General features: G+C 42.4%; 1 protein-coding gene across 3 annotated transcripts in view; it reads left to right on the top strand.

Moving 5' to 3' along the window:
- Positions 1–7,615, top strand: part of LOC147027758 (thioredoxin-dependent peroxide reductase, mitochondrial-like) — a 56,024-nt gene extending 48,409 nt beyond the window's left edge. For all 3 annotated transcript variants that reach the window (XM_085877338.1, XM_085877340.1, XM_085877339.1), the window contains 3 exons: positions 4,673–4,814; positions 5,974–6,109; positions 7,481–7,615. In XM_085877338.1, coding sequence (XP_085733464.1) covers positions 4,673–4,814; positions 5,974–6,109; positions 7,481–7,600 — 398 coding nt within the window. In that variant the 3' untranslated portion in view covers positions 7,601–7,615. The remainder of the gene's footprint in view (positions 1–4,672; positions 4,815–5,973; positions 6,110–7,480) is intronic.
- The last annotated feature ends 11,999 nt before the right edge of the window (positions 7,616–19,614 follow it).

The raw sequence follows: 19,614 nt of genomic DNA, 5'->3' as shown, positions 1-19,614 counted from the left end.
CCCATTTAATGTCCATTTGAGGGACGGCACACACATGGATGAAATACCAGACTGACAGTTTATACCCAGATCAGGAATAAAACCCAGGCGAGACAGCTATTCGAGGTGTGTGTACCTCTCTGGCATTCTGTCAGCCCTGGGCCATAAGCGATATATATCATATAATTTCAAGCAGTTGTGAGTGAGTTATGACACAACTTGGTGGAGGAGTTGGGTAGGTGACAAGAACAAAAGAACAAGCAGATTCGATTTTGGTTGCAGATGCAGATCTGGGGCCTGTCGGTGGGATACAAAATGTAAACTGTTCAGCCTGGCGGAGGTGCGTGCTCTACCGAGTGCCGTTCTCATTTAACATGTATCAGCAAGTTGGACAGCATGCGCCTCTCTTTGTAGGAGAAAGAAATGTAGTTGAAGCAACTGTAAATATAATTTTGAGAAGACACTGGAGCTGTCAAGCATCCAACTCTTGACGATTACAAACTTCTTATCTTGGTGTTGGGGAAGTGTGTATATGGGACGGGGAGCTGTACGTGACTTTATGTATCTGTCCTGTCATATAACTAGACTGTTCATCTGTCCCTGTACTCTGTGTCCTTTTCTCCTGACAAGGTGGAGCGTTTGCTCTCAAACCTCGACTCAGATTCTGCAACCGGTCCAGACAACATCAGCCCACGTGTCCTACAAACCTGCTCCTCTGCTCTTGCTCACCCTCTCTCTGTTGTATTCACCCTCTCATTTGCTCAAGGTCATCTGCCATAGGGTTGGAAATCAGCAAACATGACCACCCTGCATAAAAAGATCCTTGCAACTACAGACCAATCATCAAAAAGGTTATGGAATCCTTCCTCTTCTCCAATGGCTTGATTTCCGATCATTAATTCGGATTTAAACCAGGTCACTCAAAAATTGACATACTCATGGCTCACAGACTTCCTCTCCTGTCACAGCCAACGTGTGGCCCTAAATGGAGTCCTCTCAGCCCCTCTTCCTGTCCAGGCTGGAGTTCCTCAAGGCAGCGTTCTGGGCCGTTCTTTTTCTGGTTTTCATCAATGATCTCTCCGACTCTCTGGAAAATCCTCTTTATCTCTTTGCTGATGACTCTACCCTCTGCCGTACCATCTGTCATCCCTAGACCGGCAAGCAGCAGCTTCTTCGCTCTGCAGATCTGGATAAATTCACAAGCTGGTCCAACACTTGGAACATGTCTTCCAATCCTGATAAATCTCACACTCTTACAATGACTCTTCAAAAGGACTGTCTGTACCCCACCCCCCCATCTACTTTCTCAACAATCCTCTTGAAGAAGTCCTTTCATTCAAGTTTCTGGGTCTCACTATCTGCCATGATCTTTCCTGGGAAAGCCCCATTCCCAAACTGGCCTCCAAAGCCAGTCGCCGACTGGAAATCCTCCGTCGTGCAAAGTCCTTCCTCAGCACATCTGAGCTCCTGACCACATACAAAGCTTTCATCTGCAGCCTGATGGAGTACTGCTCTCTGCTCTGGGCTGGTGCTCCCGCCTCCCGCCTCTCACCTTTCTCGGCTTCACGCTGTGGAAACCAAGGCATTTAGGATCATTGGTATATCTCGCGATGAGGCTGAGTCTTTCGGTCTCTCACTCTCTCACGCCAGGCAGGTTGGTAGTCTTTGTCTTCGACCAACCCCCTTCTGGTGAAACTACCAAAATCAAGAATCGCTGCTCACCTTCACTCTTTCATTCCTCTTTTCCCCCCACCTTTGGAACAAACTCACACTCTCTTCAATCCCACTCTTCCCTCCAGGTCTTCAAAACAGCTGTTCACCACCACCTCTTGTCTTCATCCATCCAAAACCACGATCTTTTCTATCCCTGTTAATCCATCCCAAACCAACCTCCTTCATATTCCCTGCTTTCTTTCCTGGAAAGTCCCTGCAGCATCCATTTTGTGTACCCCGCTCCATCCCTCTCCTGCCCCTTTTTGTCCCTTGCTCCCTTTGTTATATGTTGTGTGTTAGCTCTTATATGAGCCTCGACAATGTATACAAAAACACAACATGTAGTTGTGGTTTTTGGTTAGCCCTGGTCAGTTCTGCGTGAACAGATCTGTGGCACGGAGATAGCCAATTGATCTCCCGGGAGCGACCCAGAGATCCCTCACATCTAAAATGTTGTGCTCTTGCCTGCGTGAAGCTCGGACCACGCAGTCTTCCAAGATGTGTTTTATTGTGTGTGGGGTGGCCTGACAGAGGTTGCAGGTGTCATCAAGTTTGTGTTGTAAAAGCTGTGGGTGGTGTCCACAGTGGAGACGTGAAAGATGAAAATGATCAGACCTGGGGAGTCATTTCTCTGTGTCATGAATGAGTGGGGAGGTGGGGTGGGGGAGAGGGTGGGGTGGTTAGTATGTAATATACTGTTTAGGCCCAGGTTGTTGATTGTGTTTATGGTGATGTGGATATGGATGTGTTGTTTTTTTGTCGTTGTCGTTGATCGGTGGGGGGCTTTTTTGAAGGATGCCGTCGTTGTGACTTTGTGGTGGAGTCTTAACTTATCCAGGGGTCTGTGGATGGTTGGTCATGTTGTGGCACGGGTGATTAGGATTGGCACTTGCAGCTGTTGCGTACTTCTGATGTCCAAGTGGTCTTTGATTTGTAACATTTTTGCCTTGTGTGTAGGTGCTTGATGTGCAACCCGTGATGATGTGTAGGGCTTTGTTTTGTATGGTCTGTAGGGTTTTGAAGTGCGTGTTTGATGGGCCCAAGATGAGCTGGTGTAGTCAATGACTGATCTTACGTACTGTTTGTATATCAGTGAAGCTGAGCGTGGATCTATAACGTTGTCATCGCAGACAGGGTGGTGGTATGTCTCTGTCTGCAAGCACCTCCTTTCTGGTCTTGCACTCTCTGCTCTTGCTTGCTCACCCCCTCTCCTCCCCTTGTTGTTGCAAAACTTGCATGGTCCCCATCAAACCCTTCTGGTAAAACTACCCAAATCCAGCATCATTGGTCAACTCTTCTTATTTGTTCCTTTTTATTTTCTCCCACCTGTGGAATCAACTTCCACATTCTCTTCAATCCCATTCTTACCTCCAGGTCTTCAAGACAGCTGTTCACCACCATCTCAGATTCTCCCCAATCCAAAACCATGATCTTGTCTACCCTCGTTAACCCCAGTCGTATCCCTTCTCCCAATTTTCCAGTTTTCCCTCCTTGGAGTTTCCTTCTGTCCATCTTGTCCACTCCATGCATGCGTGTTTTGTGTCCTGTTTTTGTCTGTTACGTTCTGATCCGTTAAGTGTTCAAGCTCTTTGACGACGATATATACAATATATATTTGTGTGTGTGTGTGTGGGTTTTTTTGAGTGTCTGTGTGTAAGATGAGAGGGAGTGGGCCAGTTCTTGAGGACTGATCAGCACTTTGACCGTGGCTGTACTGTCTTGACAAATGTAGGCCCTGGGGTAAGATTTGGCCCCCATCTTGTGTTGGGTGTTGTTTGTGTACAACCACCATGAAGAGGCAATCTCGATAGTTGCTAACACGTTGTTGCTGCTGTCATGATGGCTATGGTTGTTGTTTGTAGGCTCCTACCATGTCCCTCAAAAGGGTTCCTACTGGCATACAATAATAAATGTTCCCATTGGAAACGCTGCATTAAGCTCCCATTCCCACGTTTTCTTCTTCGCTCCTGGAAAGATGGGCATCACTGAGATTAAACGGACATTTTTGTTCCAAATATGTTGTTTGAACTTTCCAACCAAGTAAATCAATTAATTCTTAGCTTTCCAACGGTACCATTTTTGCATTGCCATGAGAACGGGAACCGCTGCATTATAAAGCTCGAAGTCCTACTTCACGGGACAGATGGACGGACACCTCGTTTTAGTAATAGTTGCTGGCCGGCTACATCTGTGCCCAAAATAAATCCGCCCAATTAATGTCCTGAAAGTGATTGCAGTTATTGTTTTTATTTTTTGTAAATTTACCGAGTTGTTAACAACACATTCAAGCGGAAATGTTTTTGGTCGATGGAAATATATGTAGCTTTCCAAATGCTGACAACATGATCTTTTTGTCTCCCCCTCCGTCTCTCCCTCCACCTCCCCCCCCCACCCCCCCCCCCGGCAACAATAAATAATCGCTTTCAGCAGAGGTTGGAGAACCCCTCCTACCTCCTTCCACCACTCTTGACTCTCTCCTTGTTCCCTCCTCCCTGGTGATTAACAGATACAACGTCCAACTGTTTTCCTTTCCTTGTTTTTGAGCAGATGGTGTGTTTGACTGTATGCTTATATGTATTATCCATATAATGTATTCAAGTTAATAACAAAAACCAACCAAACCAGAATTTACTTCCTTTCATTCTCATTTGCTCAGAAGATGTGTTTGAATGGGTCCCAGAAAAACTCATGGAATTTTGCTCTCACGTAGCTGTGTGAGCCCTGACCGAAAGGTTGTATCCATGTCTGGTACGTGTTCACAGAACTCTTATCAGCATACTTTATAAATGAGAAAAAGGGTTTGGGGGAGGGAGGGGTTAAACTGACAAAACCATATCAATGATCTCGTTTGATTGCTCTGCAAGGCCGAAGTGCAGTCTGCGGTGGATCTTAGAGAGGCGTCCGTTGCTTGTATATGGGTGAAAGAAATAACGAGTCTCAAGTGGTATAATCATTAATCACAGGTGCCTTATGTTTGCAGGTGAAAAAAGCTCTGTGGTTGCTGTCACACGTCCAGCACCATTTTTCAGAGGCACTGCCGTCCTCAACGGAAACTTTAACGAGATCTCTCTGGATGATTACAAAGGGAAATATTTGGTGCTTTTCTTCTATCCACTGGACTTGTGAGTTTTCCGTTGATGCCGTTTGGATAATAATAGGTTAAATGTGTAAAGATGTTGGTCTTTCCCCATTCGAATGGAGAAGACTCATTGATTTGGAAACATATTTGTACAGATCAGCAGGTGCTTGTATTGCACATAGCACCACCAGTACATTGGTCGATATTAGGCCAAGTAAAATAAATTATTAGTTTCTCATCCGGATTTTTCAAAAAATAAAAATAAAAAGAGAGGGATGCCTTACTATTTGATATTTTCCAGATTTTTGATTTTTTTTTTCCAAGATGGCTGCCACCTGTTGAGGCCGACCCGACCAAAGACTAACACTACCACCAAAACATCCCATATGCCATTAAAAATGACGTTGATCATATACCCGTTGCGTCAACATCTACTGCAGCAGTGGTACTGTCTGCTGTACTGTGCTTCTACGTACTGAACCGACACTAGATACATGCGGACTTGCACTCTTGCACCTGAGCTGTTTGGTAGTTGTTGTCGATCTCCAGTCGAACTCCCCATTTGCATATTTGTTGGAAATGTCCCCCAGTCTGGGTTCTGTCGAACACCGTACGAGTGTACCATGGCTTCATAAACTTTCTGCCAGCCTTCCGGATGCATACAGGAATGAGGAACCATTTTAAGATCCGTGTCTACTGTACTTCATCAGCAGCTCAATTGAAGCTCCCGATAAAGTTTGTTCTTGAGATCGATATTAACGCGCGCTCTTGCAAGCGTACTTACAAATGAGATTGATTGCATTTCCCTGAGAGCTAGGCCTGTAGGGACCACAAAATAATGATTGTTCTGGGTTCCAGACTCCCACGACAAAACTAAAAGGATAACAATTAGTAAATTTGACAAAGGAGAGGAAAAAAACAACCAACCAACCCACCAATGTACCACCTCCAAAAAGGAAGTGCATGGGAATAAATTAATTGGTTGGTTTATTTATTTATTTATTTTAAGATCTGGAGAGAAACGGTATGATGTTAAAAAGGAAGCGGGCAGGGACGAGAAACTTATAATTTACAGTATTTTACTTGGTCTTACTTATGCTTGCATTTATTACACAAGGACATTAATCGGATGATGTCGTACAAAGTAATACATTGTATATGCGATTAAAAGGCCGTTTGTGCCACCTTTCATTTTGTTGCAGTACCTTTGTCTGCCCGACGGAGATTATCGCATTCAGTGACAAGCTCAATGAGTTCCAGCAGGTTAATTGCGAGGTGGTTGGTGTGTCCGTGGACTCTCAATTCTCTCATCTCGCTTGGCTCAAAACACCACGAAAGGTCTGTTTGTCTGATTCGTGCTTCGTGGTTTTGATAAATGCAGGATTTCGATCAGTTTATGGAACAACTGCAGAAGAGAATGTTCTTCTTCTTCTTCTTCTTCTTCTTCTTCTTCTTTCGGCTGCTCCCGTTAGGGGTCGCCACAGCGGATCATCCGTATGATCCGCATAGAGATTTGGCACATGTTTTACACCGGATGCCCTTCCTGACGCAACCCTGGTCGCCTCTTACGACACAGGGATATGGTACACCTATTTTAACCAGGGTATACACCGGCCCAGTACACTGGTACTCATTTCGCCGACTTCGGAAGGATGACAGGCTGAGTCAACCCCCTGGTGTATTAATTCAGTGGCCCAACGGGGCTTGAACTCAGGACCTTTTGGATCCCAAGCCACTGCCCTAACCACTGCGCCAACACCAGGCTCGCAGAAGAGAATGTTCTCACCGGGGAAAACAAGTCAATAGTAATTGGTGTAAAATAAGAAACCAAGAAGACTGATGCAGTTGAAGACACTATGCCTTGATTTTTAATTTTAATATTTCGTTCTTCATTTTATTTAATTTGGCATCTCGAACCTGTAGCGATTTGAATGAAAAACTCCTCTTATTCGTGAAGGACAGGTATGCTAACTGCTGCGGAAAGCAAGAAGCTTCCGGGCGTTAACCTTTCATCCGAGCAAGAGAGGCAGGGTTAATGCCCAAAATGTCAGCTTCGGTTCTTGCTTGCCACAGCAGTTAGCAGGGCTGGCAGCATGGCCTGGAAGTATGCACACTTGCCTCTGAGCCATCTGGCCTGGGTTCGAATCTCATTCCAGCTACAAACTGTCAAGCTGGTGTCTCACAGTCATGGCGAGGCGTCAATGTGTGTGCTGCCCATCGGATGGACGTTAAACTGGGCTTCTCATCTGCCAGCATTAGTTGGTGGACATTAAAGATCCCACAGTGTCCTTTGCAGGGAGTCGGTGAGCTCTCGCCCGGCACCCTGAACAAATTCCAAATTCCTGCCCAAACCAACAGATGGTGTTGTACCAGTGGCACAACCTTGCCCTCAGCTAATGATGCTACTCTCAGCCATGTGCTGCATACAAAAGAGAAGGTGGTGGCAGTTAGCCTATCTTAATCAACACTCTGTTGATTTTTGTGCATTGTTCCAATAAAAAATTTAAATATCTGCAAGGTCAATGTGTTTGTCCATTGATGATAAATGACTCTAGGAAGTGAGTTGGTTGGTGATCATATTTGTGTGAGAAATGCAAAATTTGTTTTTGAACTGTAAAGATGGAGTCATGATTTTTAGTTTATAGTCATAGGAATGAGAGAAAACACAGTAACGGACCTGAACGATGCATCGATTAATTTTCATTACAGGCTGGGGGACTTGGCAACTTGAAGTTCCCTTTGCTGTCGGACATCACAAAGAAAATCTCCAGGGATTATGGTGTACTTCTGGAGGAACAAGGAATTGCCCTGAGGTACAAAATCTCATGAATCTTTTCCTTGCTTTGAGCAACAGTACTTTCACCGAGTCCCGATTCCTGTGATTTTTGTTATTTTATATATACTACCGGGTACTTCGGTCCTCCAGGCGGGAGTACTCTTCTCGGCCCACCTTTGGTGGACAACGTGCTGCGGCATAATCTTTGAGGAAAGGCACTTTGTTATTTTTGTCATCTATCTATAATTTCGTGTGTGTGTGTGTGTGTGTGTGTGTGTGTGTGTGTGTGTGTGTGTGTGTGTGTGTGTGTGTGTGTGTGTGTGTGTGTGTGTGTGTGTGTGTGTGTGTGTGTGTGTGTGTGTCCGGTTTCTCGACAACCACTAGTCCGATCCAATTGAAACTTGCCAGATATATTGCTGGGGCCCTGAGTATTTGCCTTTTCAAGGTTTGATATTAATCGGACAAGTGGTTCCCAAGTTATGGCCATTTATTTACCAAACCAATGACAGGACACATTGCTGCGTAGGCGTGGCCAATGGGGAAGAGATCCTCAGCCGCATTCCTCATTATGGGTTACAACGTACGGACTTCCGGATAGTGATGACTTGCTGTATTCTAATAATTTCTCGATTTCTTATGCGCATTTATAGGTAAACACAATGCCCCAATCCAGTCGTCGTTTACGAGAGAGAAGGAACAGCCCTGTGGTTGAGTTTTATTTTTTTATTTTTTGCACGTACGGCCACGCACGTACAGGCACGCGAGAGCGAAGGAACGGCCTGTGTGGTTGTTGTTTCTGGCACGCGGTTTGAGTTTTTATTTTTTTTTGCACGTATGGCCACGCATGTATCGGCACGCGAGAGCAAAGGAACAGCCTGTGTGGTTGTTGTTTCTGGCACGTGGTTTGAAAGTTTTTTTTTTTCCTTTGCACGTACGGGCACGCACGAGTTGAAAGAAATCTATTTGATCACAACATATCATTTGATGAAGGAAGGTTTGAAATACCGACTTATTACCAAGGGTGGCGCTATTTCCACCACATGTAATTTTTGGAGTTTTGGTGACATCCATGTTTGCAGATTGTTGTGCACATTGTAAGTTGTTTTGTGGATTTTTGGGATGGATGGGGAGAGAGATGTTATCGCAAACCAATCCATGTTCTGCAATAACTTCCTTTCTCTTCCTTATCCTTCTTCCACTAATTACACTAACATGGTTTTCACAAATGTTAGGCCATGATCCAAAGGGCAAGCCATGATCGTTGTGATGTTTGTAAAAACGATGTTCATTGGCTGTTTTTGTGAACGTGCATCCATTTCCACAATCGCTCGATCCACACTGCTCGTGCTTCGGAAATAATAACGACATAAATCATTGGTCAAGTCGCTAGATGGGGTCTTGGTGCAACATATGCGGCAGTGGCTTGTTGCTGGTGTTCGACCCTATTTGATATTGCCGATGACAACCTTTGGACGAGAGTGAATAGGTATCGGTGTCATAGCTTTGCATGACCTTGCACTTTCGTTCTTCAAGGTGAAGTGCACGTGTTAGCTTTGATTTTTAGCTCGCCTGTTTGAAGAACAGAGAGCTATAGCGATACTCCCGGCGTGAGCGTGAACGTGAAAATGTTAAATTTTTTTGTATTACGGAAAAACTCCTTGACGGATTTCGACGAAACTTGGTGAGGGGGTGAGGTATGGTCCAAGGATCATGCCATTAGATTTTGGACTTCGTCCCCCCCCCAATAAAATTTTTTCGAGAATTTTTTTTTTGCATTTCTACATGTTTTAAGTGATTTCCAACCCCCCCAAAAAAATTTGAGAATTTTTTTTTTTTTGCATTTCTACGTTTTAAGTGATTTCCAACCCCCCCCAAAAAGTTAGAGAAAAAAATATTTTTTTGCATTTCTACATGTTTTAAGTGATTTCCAACCCCCACCCCCAAAAAAAATTGTTAGAGAAATTTTTGTTTTGCATTTCTACATGTTTAAAGTGATTTCCAACCCCCACCCCCAAAAAAAAATTGTTAGAGAAATTTTTTTTTTGCATTTCTATGTTTTAAGTGATTTCCAATCGCCACCCCCCCAAAAAATGGAAATAGAAAAGAAAATTTTTTGTTTGCATTTCTACGTTTTAAGTGATTTCCAACCACCACCCCCAAAAAAAATTGTAAGAGAAATTTTTTTTTTTGCATTTCTACTTTTTAAGTGATTTCCAATCGCCCCCCCCCAAAAAATGGTAAGAGAATTTTTTTCTTTTTTTGCATTTCCACATGTTTTAAGTGATTTCCAACCCCCACCCCAAAAAAAAATTTAGAGAAAATTTTTTTTTTGCATTTCTACACGTTTAAAGTGATTTCCAACCTCAAAAAATTTAGAGAATGTTTTTTTGCATTTCTACGTTTTAAGTGATTTCCAACCCCCCCAAACAAGTTTGAGAAAAATATTTTTTTTTGCATTTCTTCATGTTTTAAGTGATTTCCAACCCCCCCAAAAATTTAGAGAAAAAAAAATTTTTTTTGCATTTCTACGTTTGAAGTGATTTCCAATCCCCCCCAAAAAAAGTTCGAGAATTTTTTTTTTTGCATTTCTACGTTTGAAGTGATTTCCAATCCCCCCCCAAAAAAAGTTCGAGAATTTTTTTTTTGCATTTCTGCATGTTTTAAGTGATTTCCAACCCCACCCCCCAAAAAAAATTTAGAGAAAATTTTTTTTGCATTTCTACGTTTTAAGTAATTTCCAACCCCCCCAAAAAGTTCGAGAAAAATTTTTTTTTGGCATTTCTTCATGTTTCAAGTGATTTCCAACCCCCACCCCCCCAAAAAAAATTTCGAGAAAATTTTTTTTTTTTGCATTTCTACATTTTAAAGTGATTTCCAACCCCTTCTTCCTCTTTCGGCTTGCTCCGTGTTTGGGGTTGCCACAGCGGATCAACCGTCTCCATTTCGCTCTATCTATCCTCCACATCTTCCATTGACACTCCAACCACCTGCATGTCCGCCCTCACAGTATCCATGAACCTCTTCTTTGGCCTTCCTCTTCTCCTCCTGCTTGGCGGCTCCATCTTCAACATCCTTCTCCCGATATACTCTGCTTCCCTCCTGTGCACATGTCCAAACCATCTCAATCTCGCCTCTCTCACTTTATCTCCAAACTGTCCTACCTGCGCTGACCCTCTAATATACTCATTTCTTATCCTATCCATCCTCGTCACTCCCAACGAGAATCGCAGCATATTTAACTCTGCCACCTCCAGCTCCGCTTCCTGTCTTTTTTTTATAGTGCCACCACCTCCAAACCATACAACATAGCTGGTCTCACTACCGTTTTATATACTTTCCCCTTCACTCTTGCAGCTACCCTTCTGTCACAAATCACTCCTGCAACTCTTCTCCACCCACTCTATCCTGCCTGCACTCTCTTTTTCACTTCTCTCCCACACTCTCCGTTACTTTGGACAGTTGATCCCAAGTATTTAAACCAATCCACGTTCCCCACCTCAACTCCTTGCAACCGCACCATACCACCACCCTCCCTCTCATTTACGCACATGTACTCCGTCTTTCTCCGACTGACTACCATTCCCCTTCTCACCAGTGTGTAGCTCCACCTCTCGAGGCTCGCCTCAGCCTGCTCCCTACTCTCCCTGCAGATCATGATGTCATCCGCGAACATCATAGTCCATGGGGACTCCAGTCTGATCTCGTCCGTCAACCTGTCCATCACCATTGCAAACAGGAAAGGGCTCAGAGTCGATCATTGGTGCAATCCCACTTTAATCTTCCTTCAGGATTACCCCGACACCATTTCTCCTCCCATCCACACCATGGTAGAACAGTTTGAAACCACCTCCAATGCTCCTAGCCTTACTCCCCATCCACTTGGTCTCTTGTACACACAGTATGTCCACCTTTCTTCTCTCCATCATATCAGCCAACTCTCACCCTTTGTCAGTTATCGTCCCACATTCAGAGTTCCAACTCTCACCTCCACACTTCCACCCTTCCCCCTCTCCCACTGCCTCCGGACTCGCCTTCCCCGTCTCCTTCTCCTCCTTCGCCCAGTAGTAGCACAATTTCCACTGGTACCCTGCTGACCACCGGTACCGGTGGCGGTCGTTGGTAACCCGGGCCTCGACCGATCCGGTATGGAAATTCGTTTTGTTGTCCGCATAATGATTTGGCATAGGTTTTTACGCCGGATGCCCTTCCTGACGCAACCCTGGTCGCCTCTTACGACACACAGGGATATGGTACACCTATTCTAACCGGGGCATACACCGGGCCCAGTACAACTGGTACTCATTTCGCCGACCTCGGAAGGATGGCAGGCTGAGTCAACCCCCTGGTGTTTTCGACTTGGTTTTGATATATGTATATATATATATATATATATATATATATATATATATATATATATATATATATATATATATATATATATATATATATATATATATATATATATATATATATATATATATATATATATATATATATATACACAATATACATACATACATATATTAATTCAGTGTCCCAACGGGGCTTGAACTCAGGACCTTTTGGGTCCCAAGCCACTGCCTGAACCACTGTGCCAACACCAGGCTAATAGTGATTAGTGATTTCCAACCCCCACCCCCCCAAAAAAAATTGTTGGAGAAAATTTTTTTTTTTTGCATTTCTACATGTTTTAAGTGATTTCCAACCCCCACCCCCCAAAAAAATTGTTTTGGAGAAAAAAATTTTTTTTTTTGTATTTCGACGTTTTAAGTGATTTCCAATCCCCCCAAAAAAAGTTTGAGAAAAAAATTATTTTTTTGCATTTCTACATGTTTTAAGTGATTTTCAACCCCCACCCCCAAAAAAAAATTGTTAGAGAAAATATTTTTTTTTTTGCATTTCTACGTTTTCAGTATTTCCAATCGCCCCCCCCCCCAATTTTTTTTTTTGCATTTCCACATGTTTTAAGTGATTTCCAACCCCCACCCCCAAAAAAAATTTAGAGAAAATTTTTTTTTTTGTATTTCTGCATGTTTTGTGATTTCCAACCCCCACCCCCCAAAAAAAAATTGTTAGAGAAATTTTTTTTTTGCATTTCTACATGTTTAAAGTGATTTTCAACCCCCACCCCCAAAAAAAAATAGAGAGAAATTTTTTTTTTGCATTTCTATGTTTTAAGTGATTTCCAATCGCCCCCCCCAAAAAAAATGGAAATAGAAAAGAAAATTTTTTGTTTGCATTTCTACGTTTTAAGTGATTTCCAACCACCACCCCCCAAAAAAATTGTAAGAGAAAATTTTTTTTTTTGCATTTCTACTTTTTAAGTGATTTCCAATCGCCCCCCCAAAAAAAATGGTAAGAGAATTTTTTTCTTTTTTTGCATTTCCACATGTTTTAAGTGATTTCCAACCCCCACCCCAAAAAAAAATTGAGAAAAATTTTTTTTTTGCATTTCTACGTTGTAAGTGATTTCCAACCCCCCCAAAAAATTTAGAGAAAAATTTTTTTTTTCCATTTCTACACGTTTAAAGTGATTTCCAACCTCAAAAAAATTAGAGAATTTTTTTTTGCATTTCTACGTTTGAAGTGATTTCCAATCCCCCCCAAAAAAAGTTCGAGAATTTTTTTTTTTGCATTTCTACGTTTGAAGTGATTTCCAATCCCCCCCCCAAAAAAAGTTCGAGAATTTTTTTTTGCATTTCTGCATGTTTTAAGTGATTTCCAACCCCACCCCCCAAAAAAAATTTAGAGAAAATTTTTTTTTGCATTTCTACGTTTTAAGTAATTTCCAACCCCCCCCCAAAAAAGTTCGAGAATTTTTTTTTGGCATTTCTTCATGTTTCAAGTGATTTCCAACCCCCACCCCCCAAAAAAAAATTTCGAGAAAAATTTTTTTTTTTGCATTTCTACATTTTAAAGTGATTTCCAACCCCTTCTTCCTCTTTCGGCTTGCTCCGTGTTTGGGGTCGCCACAGCGGATCAACCGTCTCCATTTTGCTCTATCCTCCACAGCTTCCATTGACACTCCAACCACCCGCATGTCCGCCCTCACAGTATCCATGAACCTCTTCTTTGGCCTTCCTCTTCTCCTCCTGCTTGGCGGCTCCATCTTCAACATCCTTCTCCCGATATACTCTGCTTCCCTCCTGTGCACATGTCCAAACCATCTCAATCTCGCCTCTCTCACTTTATCTCCAAACTGTCCTACCTGCGCTGACCCTCTAATATACTCATTTCTTATCCTATCCATCCTCGTCACTCCCAACGAGAATCGTAGCATATTTAACTCTGCCACCTCCAGCTCTGCTTCCTGTCTTTTTTTTATAGTGCCACCACCTCCAAACCATACAACATAGCTGGTCTCACTACCGTTTTATATACTTTCCCCTTCACTCTTGCAGCTACCCTTCTGTCACAAATCACTCCTGCAACTCTTCTCCACCCACTCCATCCTGCCTGCACTCTCTTTTTCACTTCTCTCCCACACTCTCCGTTACTTTGGACAGTTGATCCCAAGTATTTAAACCAATCCACGTTCCCCACCTCAACTCCTTGCAACCGCACCATACCACCACCCTCCCTCTCATTTACGCACATGTACTCCGTCTTTCTCCGACTGACTACCATTCCCCTTCTCACCAGTGTGTAGCTCCACCTCTCGAGGCTCGCCTCAGCCTGCTCCCTACTCTCCCTGCAGATCATGATGTCATCCGCGAACATCATAGTCCATGGGGACTCCAGTCTGATCTCGTCCGTCAACCTGTCCATCACCATTGCAAACAGGAAAGGGCTCAGAGTCGATCATTGGTGCAATCCCACTTTAATCTTCCTTCAGGATTACCCCGACACCATTTCTCCTCCCATCCACACCATGGTAGAACAGTTTGAAACCACCTCCAATGCTCCTAGCCTTACTCCCCATCCACTTGGTCTCTTGTACACACAGTATGTCCACCTTTCTTCTCTCCATCATATCAGCCAACTCTCACCCTTTGTCAGTTATCGTCCCACATTCAGAGTTCCAACTCTCACCTCCACACTTCCACCCTTCCCCCTCTCCCACTGCCTCCGGACTCGCCTTCCCCGTCTCCTTCTCCTCCTTCGCCCAGTAGTAGCACAATTTCCACTGGTACCCTGCTGACCACCGGTACCGGTGGCGGTCGTTGGTAACCCGGGCCTCGACCGATCCGGTATGGAAATTCGTTTTGTTGTCCGCATAATGATTTGGCATAGGTTTTTACGCCGGATGCCCTTCCTGACGCAACCCTGGTCGCCTCTTACGACACACAGGGATATGGTACACCTATTCTAACCGGGGCATACACCGGGCCCAGTACAACTGGTACTCATTTCGCCGACCTCGGAAGGATGGCAGGCTGAGTCAACCCCCTGGTGTTTTCGATTTGGTTTTGATATATGTATATATATATATATATATATATATATATATATATATATATATATATATATATATATATATATATATATATATATATATATATATATATATATATATATATACACAATATATATATATATATATATATATATATATATATATATATATATATATATATATATACACATATATATATATATATATATATACACAATATATATATATATATATATATACACAATATACATACATACATATATTAATTCAGTGTCCCAACGGGGCTTGAACTCAGGACCTTTTGGGTCCCAAGCCACTGCCTGAACCACTGTGCCAACACCAGGCTAATAGTGATTAGTGATTTCCAACCCCCACCCCCCCAAAAAAAATTGTTGGAGAAAATTTTTTTTTTTTGCATTTCTACATGTTTTAAGTGATTTCCAACCCCCACCCCCCAAAAAAATTGTTTTGGAGAAAAAAATTTTTTTTTTGCATTTCTACGTTTTAAGTGATTTCCAATGCCCCCAAAAAAAGTTTGAGAAAAAAATTTTTTTTTTCCATTTCTACATGTTTTAAGTGATTTTCAACCCCCACCCCCAAAAAAAAATTGTTAGAGAAAATATTTTTTTTTTTGCATTTCTACGTTTTCAGTATTTCCAATCCCCCCCAAAAAAAGTTTGAGAATTTTTTTTGCATTTCCACATGTTTTAAGTGATTTCCAACCCCACCCCCAAAAAAATTTAGAGAAAATTTTTTTTGTATTTCTGCATGTTTTAAGTTGATTTCCAACCCCACCCCCCCAAAAAAAAATTGTTAGAGAAATTTTTTTTTTGCATTTCTACATGTTTAAAGTGATTTTCAACCCCCACCCCCAAAAAAAAATAGAGAGAAATTTTTTTTTTGCATTTCTATGTTTTAAGTGATTTCCAATCGCCCCCCCCAAAAAAAATGGAAATAGAAAAGAAAATTTTTTGTTTGCATTTCTACGTTTTAAGTGATTTCCAACCACCACCCCCCAAAAAAATTGTAAGAGAAAATTTTTTTTTTGCATTTCTACTTTTTAAGTGATTTCCAATCGCCCCCCCCAAAAAAATGGTAAGAGAATTTTTTTCTTTTTTTGCATTTCCACATGTTTTAAGTGATTTCCAACCCCCACCCCAAAAAAAAAAATTGAGAAAAATTTTTTTTTTGCATTTCTACATGCTTGTAAGTGATTTCCAACCCCCCAAAAAATTTAGAGAAAAATTTTTTTTTCCATTTCTACACGTTTAAAGTGATTTCCAACCTCAAAAAAATTAGAGAATTTTTTTTCTTTGCATTTCTACGTTTGAAGTGATTTCCAATCCCCCCCAAAAAAAGTTCGAGAATTTTTTTTTTTGCATTTCTACGTTTGAAGTGATTTCCAATCCCCCCCCCAAAAAAAGTTCGAGAATTTTTTTTGCATTTCTGCATGTTTTAAGTGATTTCCAACCCCACCCCCCCAAAAAATTTAGAGAAAATTTTTTTTTTTGCATTACTACGTTGTAAGTGATTTCCAACCCCCCCAAAAAAGTTCGAGAATTTTTTTTTGGCATTTCTTCATGTTTCAAGTGATTTCCAACCCCCACCCCCCAAAAAAAAATTTCGAGAAAAATTTTTTTTGCATTTCTACATTTTAAAGTGATTTCCAACCCCTTCTTCCTCTTTCGGCTTGCTCCGTGTTTGGGGTCGCCACAGCGGATCAACCGTCTCCATTTTGCTCTATCCTCCACAGCTTCCATTGACACTCCAACCACCCGCATGTCCGCCCTCACAGTATCCATGAACCTCTTCTTTGGCCTTCCTCTTCTCCTCCTGCTTGGCGGCTCCATCTTCAACATCCTTCTCCCGATATACTCTGCTTCCCTCCTGTGCACATGTCCAAACCATCTCAATCTCGCCTCTCTCACTTTATCTCCAAACTGTCCTACCTGCGCTGACCCTCTAATATACTCATTTCTTATCCTATCCATCCTCGTCACTCCCAACGAGAATCGTAGCATATTTAACTCTGCCACCTCCAGCTCTGCTTCCTGTCTTTTTTTTATAGTGCCACCACCTCCAAACCATACAACATAGCTGGTCTCACTACCGTTTTATATACTTTCCCCTTCACTCTTGCAGCTACCCTTCTGTCACAAATCACTCCTGCAACTCTTCTCCACCCACTCCATCCTGCCTGCACTCTCTTTTTCACTTCTCTCCCACACTCTCCGTTACTTTGGACAGTTGATCCCAAGTATTTAAACCAATCCACGTTCCCCACCTCAACTCCTTGCAACCGCACCATACCACCACCCTCCCTCTCATTTACGCACATGTACTCCGTCTTTCTCCGACTGACTACCATTCCCCTTCTCTCCAGTGCGTAGCTCCACCTCTCGAGGCTCGCCTCAGCCTGCTCCCTACTCTCCCTGCAGATCATGATGTCATCCGCGAACATCATAGTCCATGGGGACTCCAGTCTGATCTCGTCCGTCAACCTGTCCATCACCATTGCAAACAGGAAAGGGCTCAGAGTCGATCATTGGTGCAATCCCACTTTAATCTTCCTTCAGGATTACCCCGACACCATTTCTCCTCCCATCCACACCATGGTAGAACAGTTTGAAACCACCTCCAATGCTCCTAGCCTTACTCCCCATCCACTTGGTCTCTTGTACACACAGTATGTCCACCTTTCTTCTCTCCATCATATCAGCCAACTCTCACCCTTTGCCAGTTATCGTCCCACATTCAGAGTTCCAACTCTCACCTCCACACTTCTACCCTTCCCCCTCTCCCACTGCCTCCGGACTCGCCTTCCACGTCTCCTTCTCCTCCTTCGCCCAGCAGTAGCACAATTTCCACTGGTACCCTGCTGACCACCGGTACCGGTGGCGGTCGTTGGTAACCCGGGCCTCGACCGATCCGGTATGGAAATTCGTTTTGTTGTCCGCATAATGATTTGGCATCGGTTTTTACGCCGGATGCCCTTCCTGACGCAACCCTGGTCGCCTCTTACGACACACAGGGATATGGTACACCTATTCTAACCGGGGCATACACCGGGCCCAGTACAACTGGTACTCATTTCGCTGACCTCGGAAGGATGGCAGGCTGAGTCAATCCCCTGGTGTTTTCGACTTGGTTTTGATATACGTATATATATGTATGTATATATATATATATATATATATATATATATATATATATATATATATATATATATATATATATATATACATATATATATATATATATATATATACATATATTAATTCAGTGTCCCAACGGGGCTTGAACTCAGGACCTTTTGGGTCCCAAGCCACTGCCTGAACCACTGTGCCAACACCAGGCTAATAGTGATTAGTGATTTCCAACCCCCACCCCCCCAAAAAAAATTGTTGGAGAAAATTTTTTTTTTGCATTTCTACATGTTTTAAGTGATTTCCAACCCCCACCCCCCAAAAAAATTGTTTTGGAGAAAAAATTTTTTTTTTGCATTTCTACGTTTTAAGTGATTTCCAATCCCCCCCCCCAAAAAAGTTTGAGAAAAAAAATTATTTTTTTGCATTTCTACATGTTTTAAGTGATTTTCAACCCCCACCCCCCAAAAAAAAATTGTTAGAGAAAAAATTTTTTTTTTTGCATTTCTACGTTTTGATTTCCAATCCCCCCCCAAAAAAAGTTTGAGAATTTTTTTTTTGAATTTTTACATGTTTTGAGTGATTTCCAACCCCCCCGAAAAATTTAGAGAAAAATTTTTTTTTTTTTGCATTTCTACATGTTTTAAGTGATTTTCAATCCCCCCCCCAAAAAAATTGAGAAAAATTTTTTTTTGCATTTCTACATTGTAAGTAATTTCCAACCCCGCCAAAGAGTTAGAGAAAATTTTTTTTTTGCATTTCTGCATGTTTTTAGTGATTTCCAACCCCCACACCCCCAAAAAAATTGTTAGAGAAATTTTTTTTTGCATTTCTACATGTTTTAAGTGATTTCCAACCCCACCCCCCCAAAAAAAATTTAGAGAAAAATTTTTTTTGCATTTGTGCGTTTTAAGTAATTTCCAACCCCCCCCCAAAAAGTTCGAGAAAATTTTTTTTTTGGCATTTCTTCATGTTTCAAGTGATTTCCAACCCCCACCCCCCCAAAAAAAATTTCGAGAAAAATTTTTTTTTTGCATTTCTACATTTTAAAGTGATTTCCAACCCCTTCTTCCTCTTTCAGCTTGCTCCGTGTTTGGGGTCGCCACAGCGGATCAACCGTCTCCATTTTGCTCTATCCTCCACAGCTTCCATTGACACTCCAACCACCCGCATGTCCGCCCTCACAGTATCCATGAACCTCTTCTTTGGCCTTCCTCTTCTCCTCCTGCTTGGCGGCTCCATCTTCAACATCCTTCTCCCGATATACTCTGCTTCCCTCCTGTGCACATGTCCAAACCATCTCAATCTCGCCTCTCTCACTTTATCTCCAAACTGTCCTACCTGCGCTGACCCTCTAATATACTCATTTCTTATCCTATCCATCCTCGTCACTCCCAACGAGAATCGCAGCATATTTAACTCTGCCACCTCCAGCTCCGCTTCCTGTCTTTTTTTTTTATAGTGCCACCACCTCCAAACCATACAACATAGCTGGTCTCACTACCGTTTTATATACTTTCCCCTT

This window comes from Eptatretus burgeri, chromosome 4 (genome assembly GCF_056783735.1).
Source record: "Eptatretus burgeri isolate ZD-2024b chromosome 4, Ebu_testis_v1, whole genome shotgun sequence".
NCBI classification, from domain to species: domain Eukaryota; kingdom Metazoa; phylum Chordata; class Myxini; order Myxiniformes; family Myxinidae; genus Eptatretus; species Eptatretus burgeri.
This window is presented reverse-complemented; position numbering and strand designations above follow the sequence as displayed.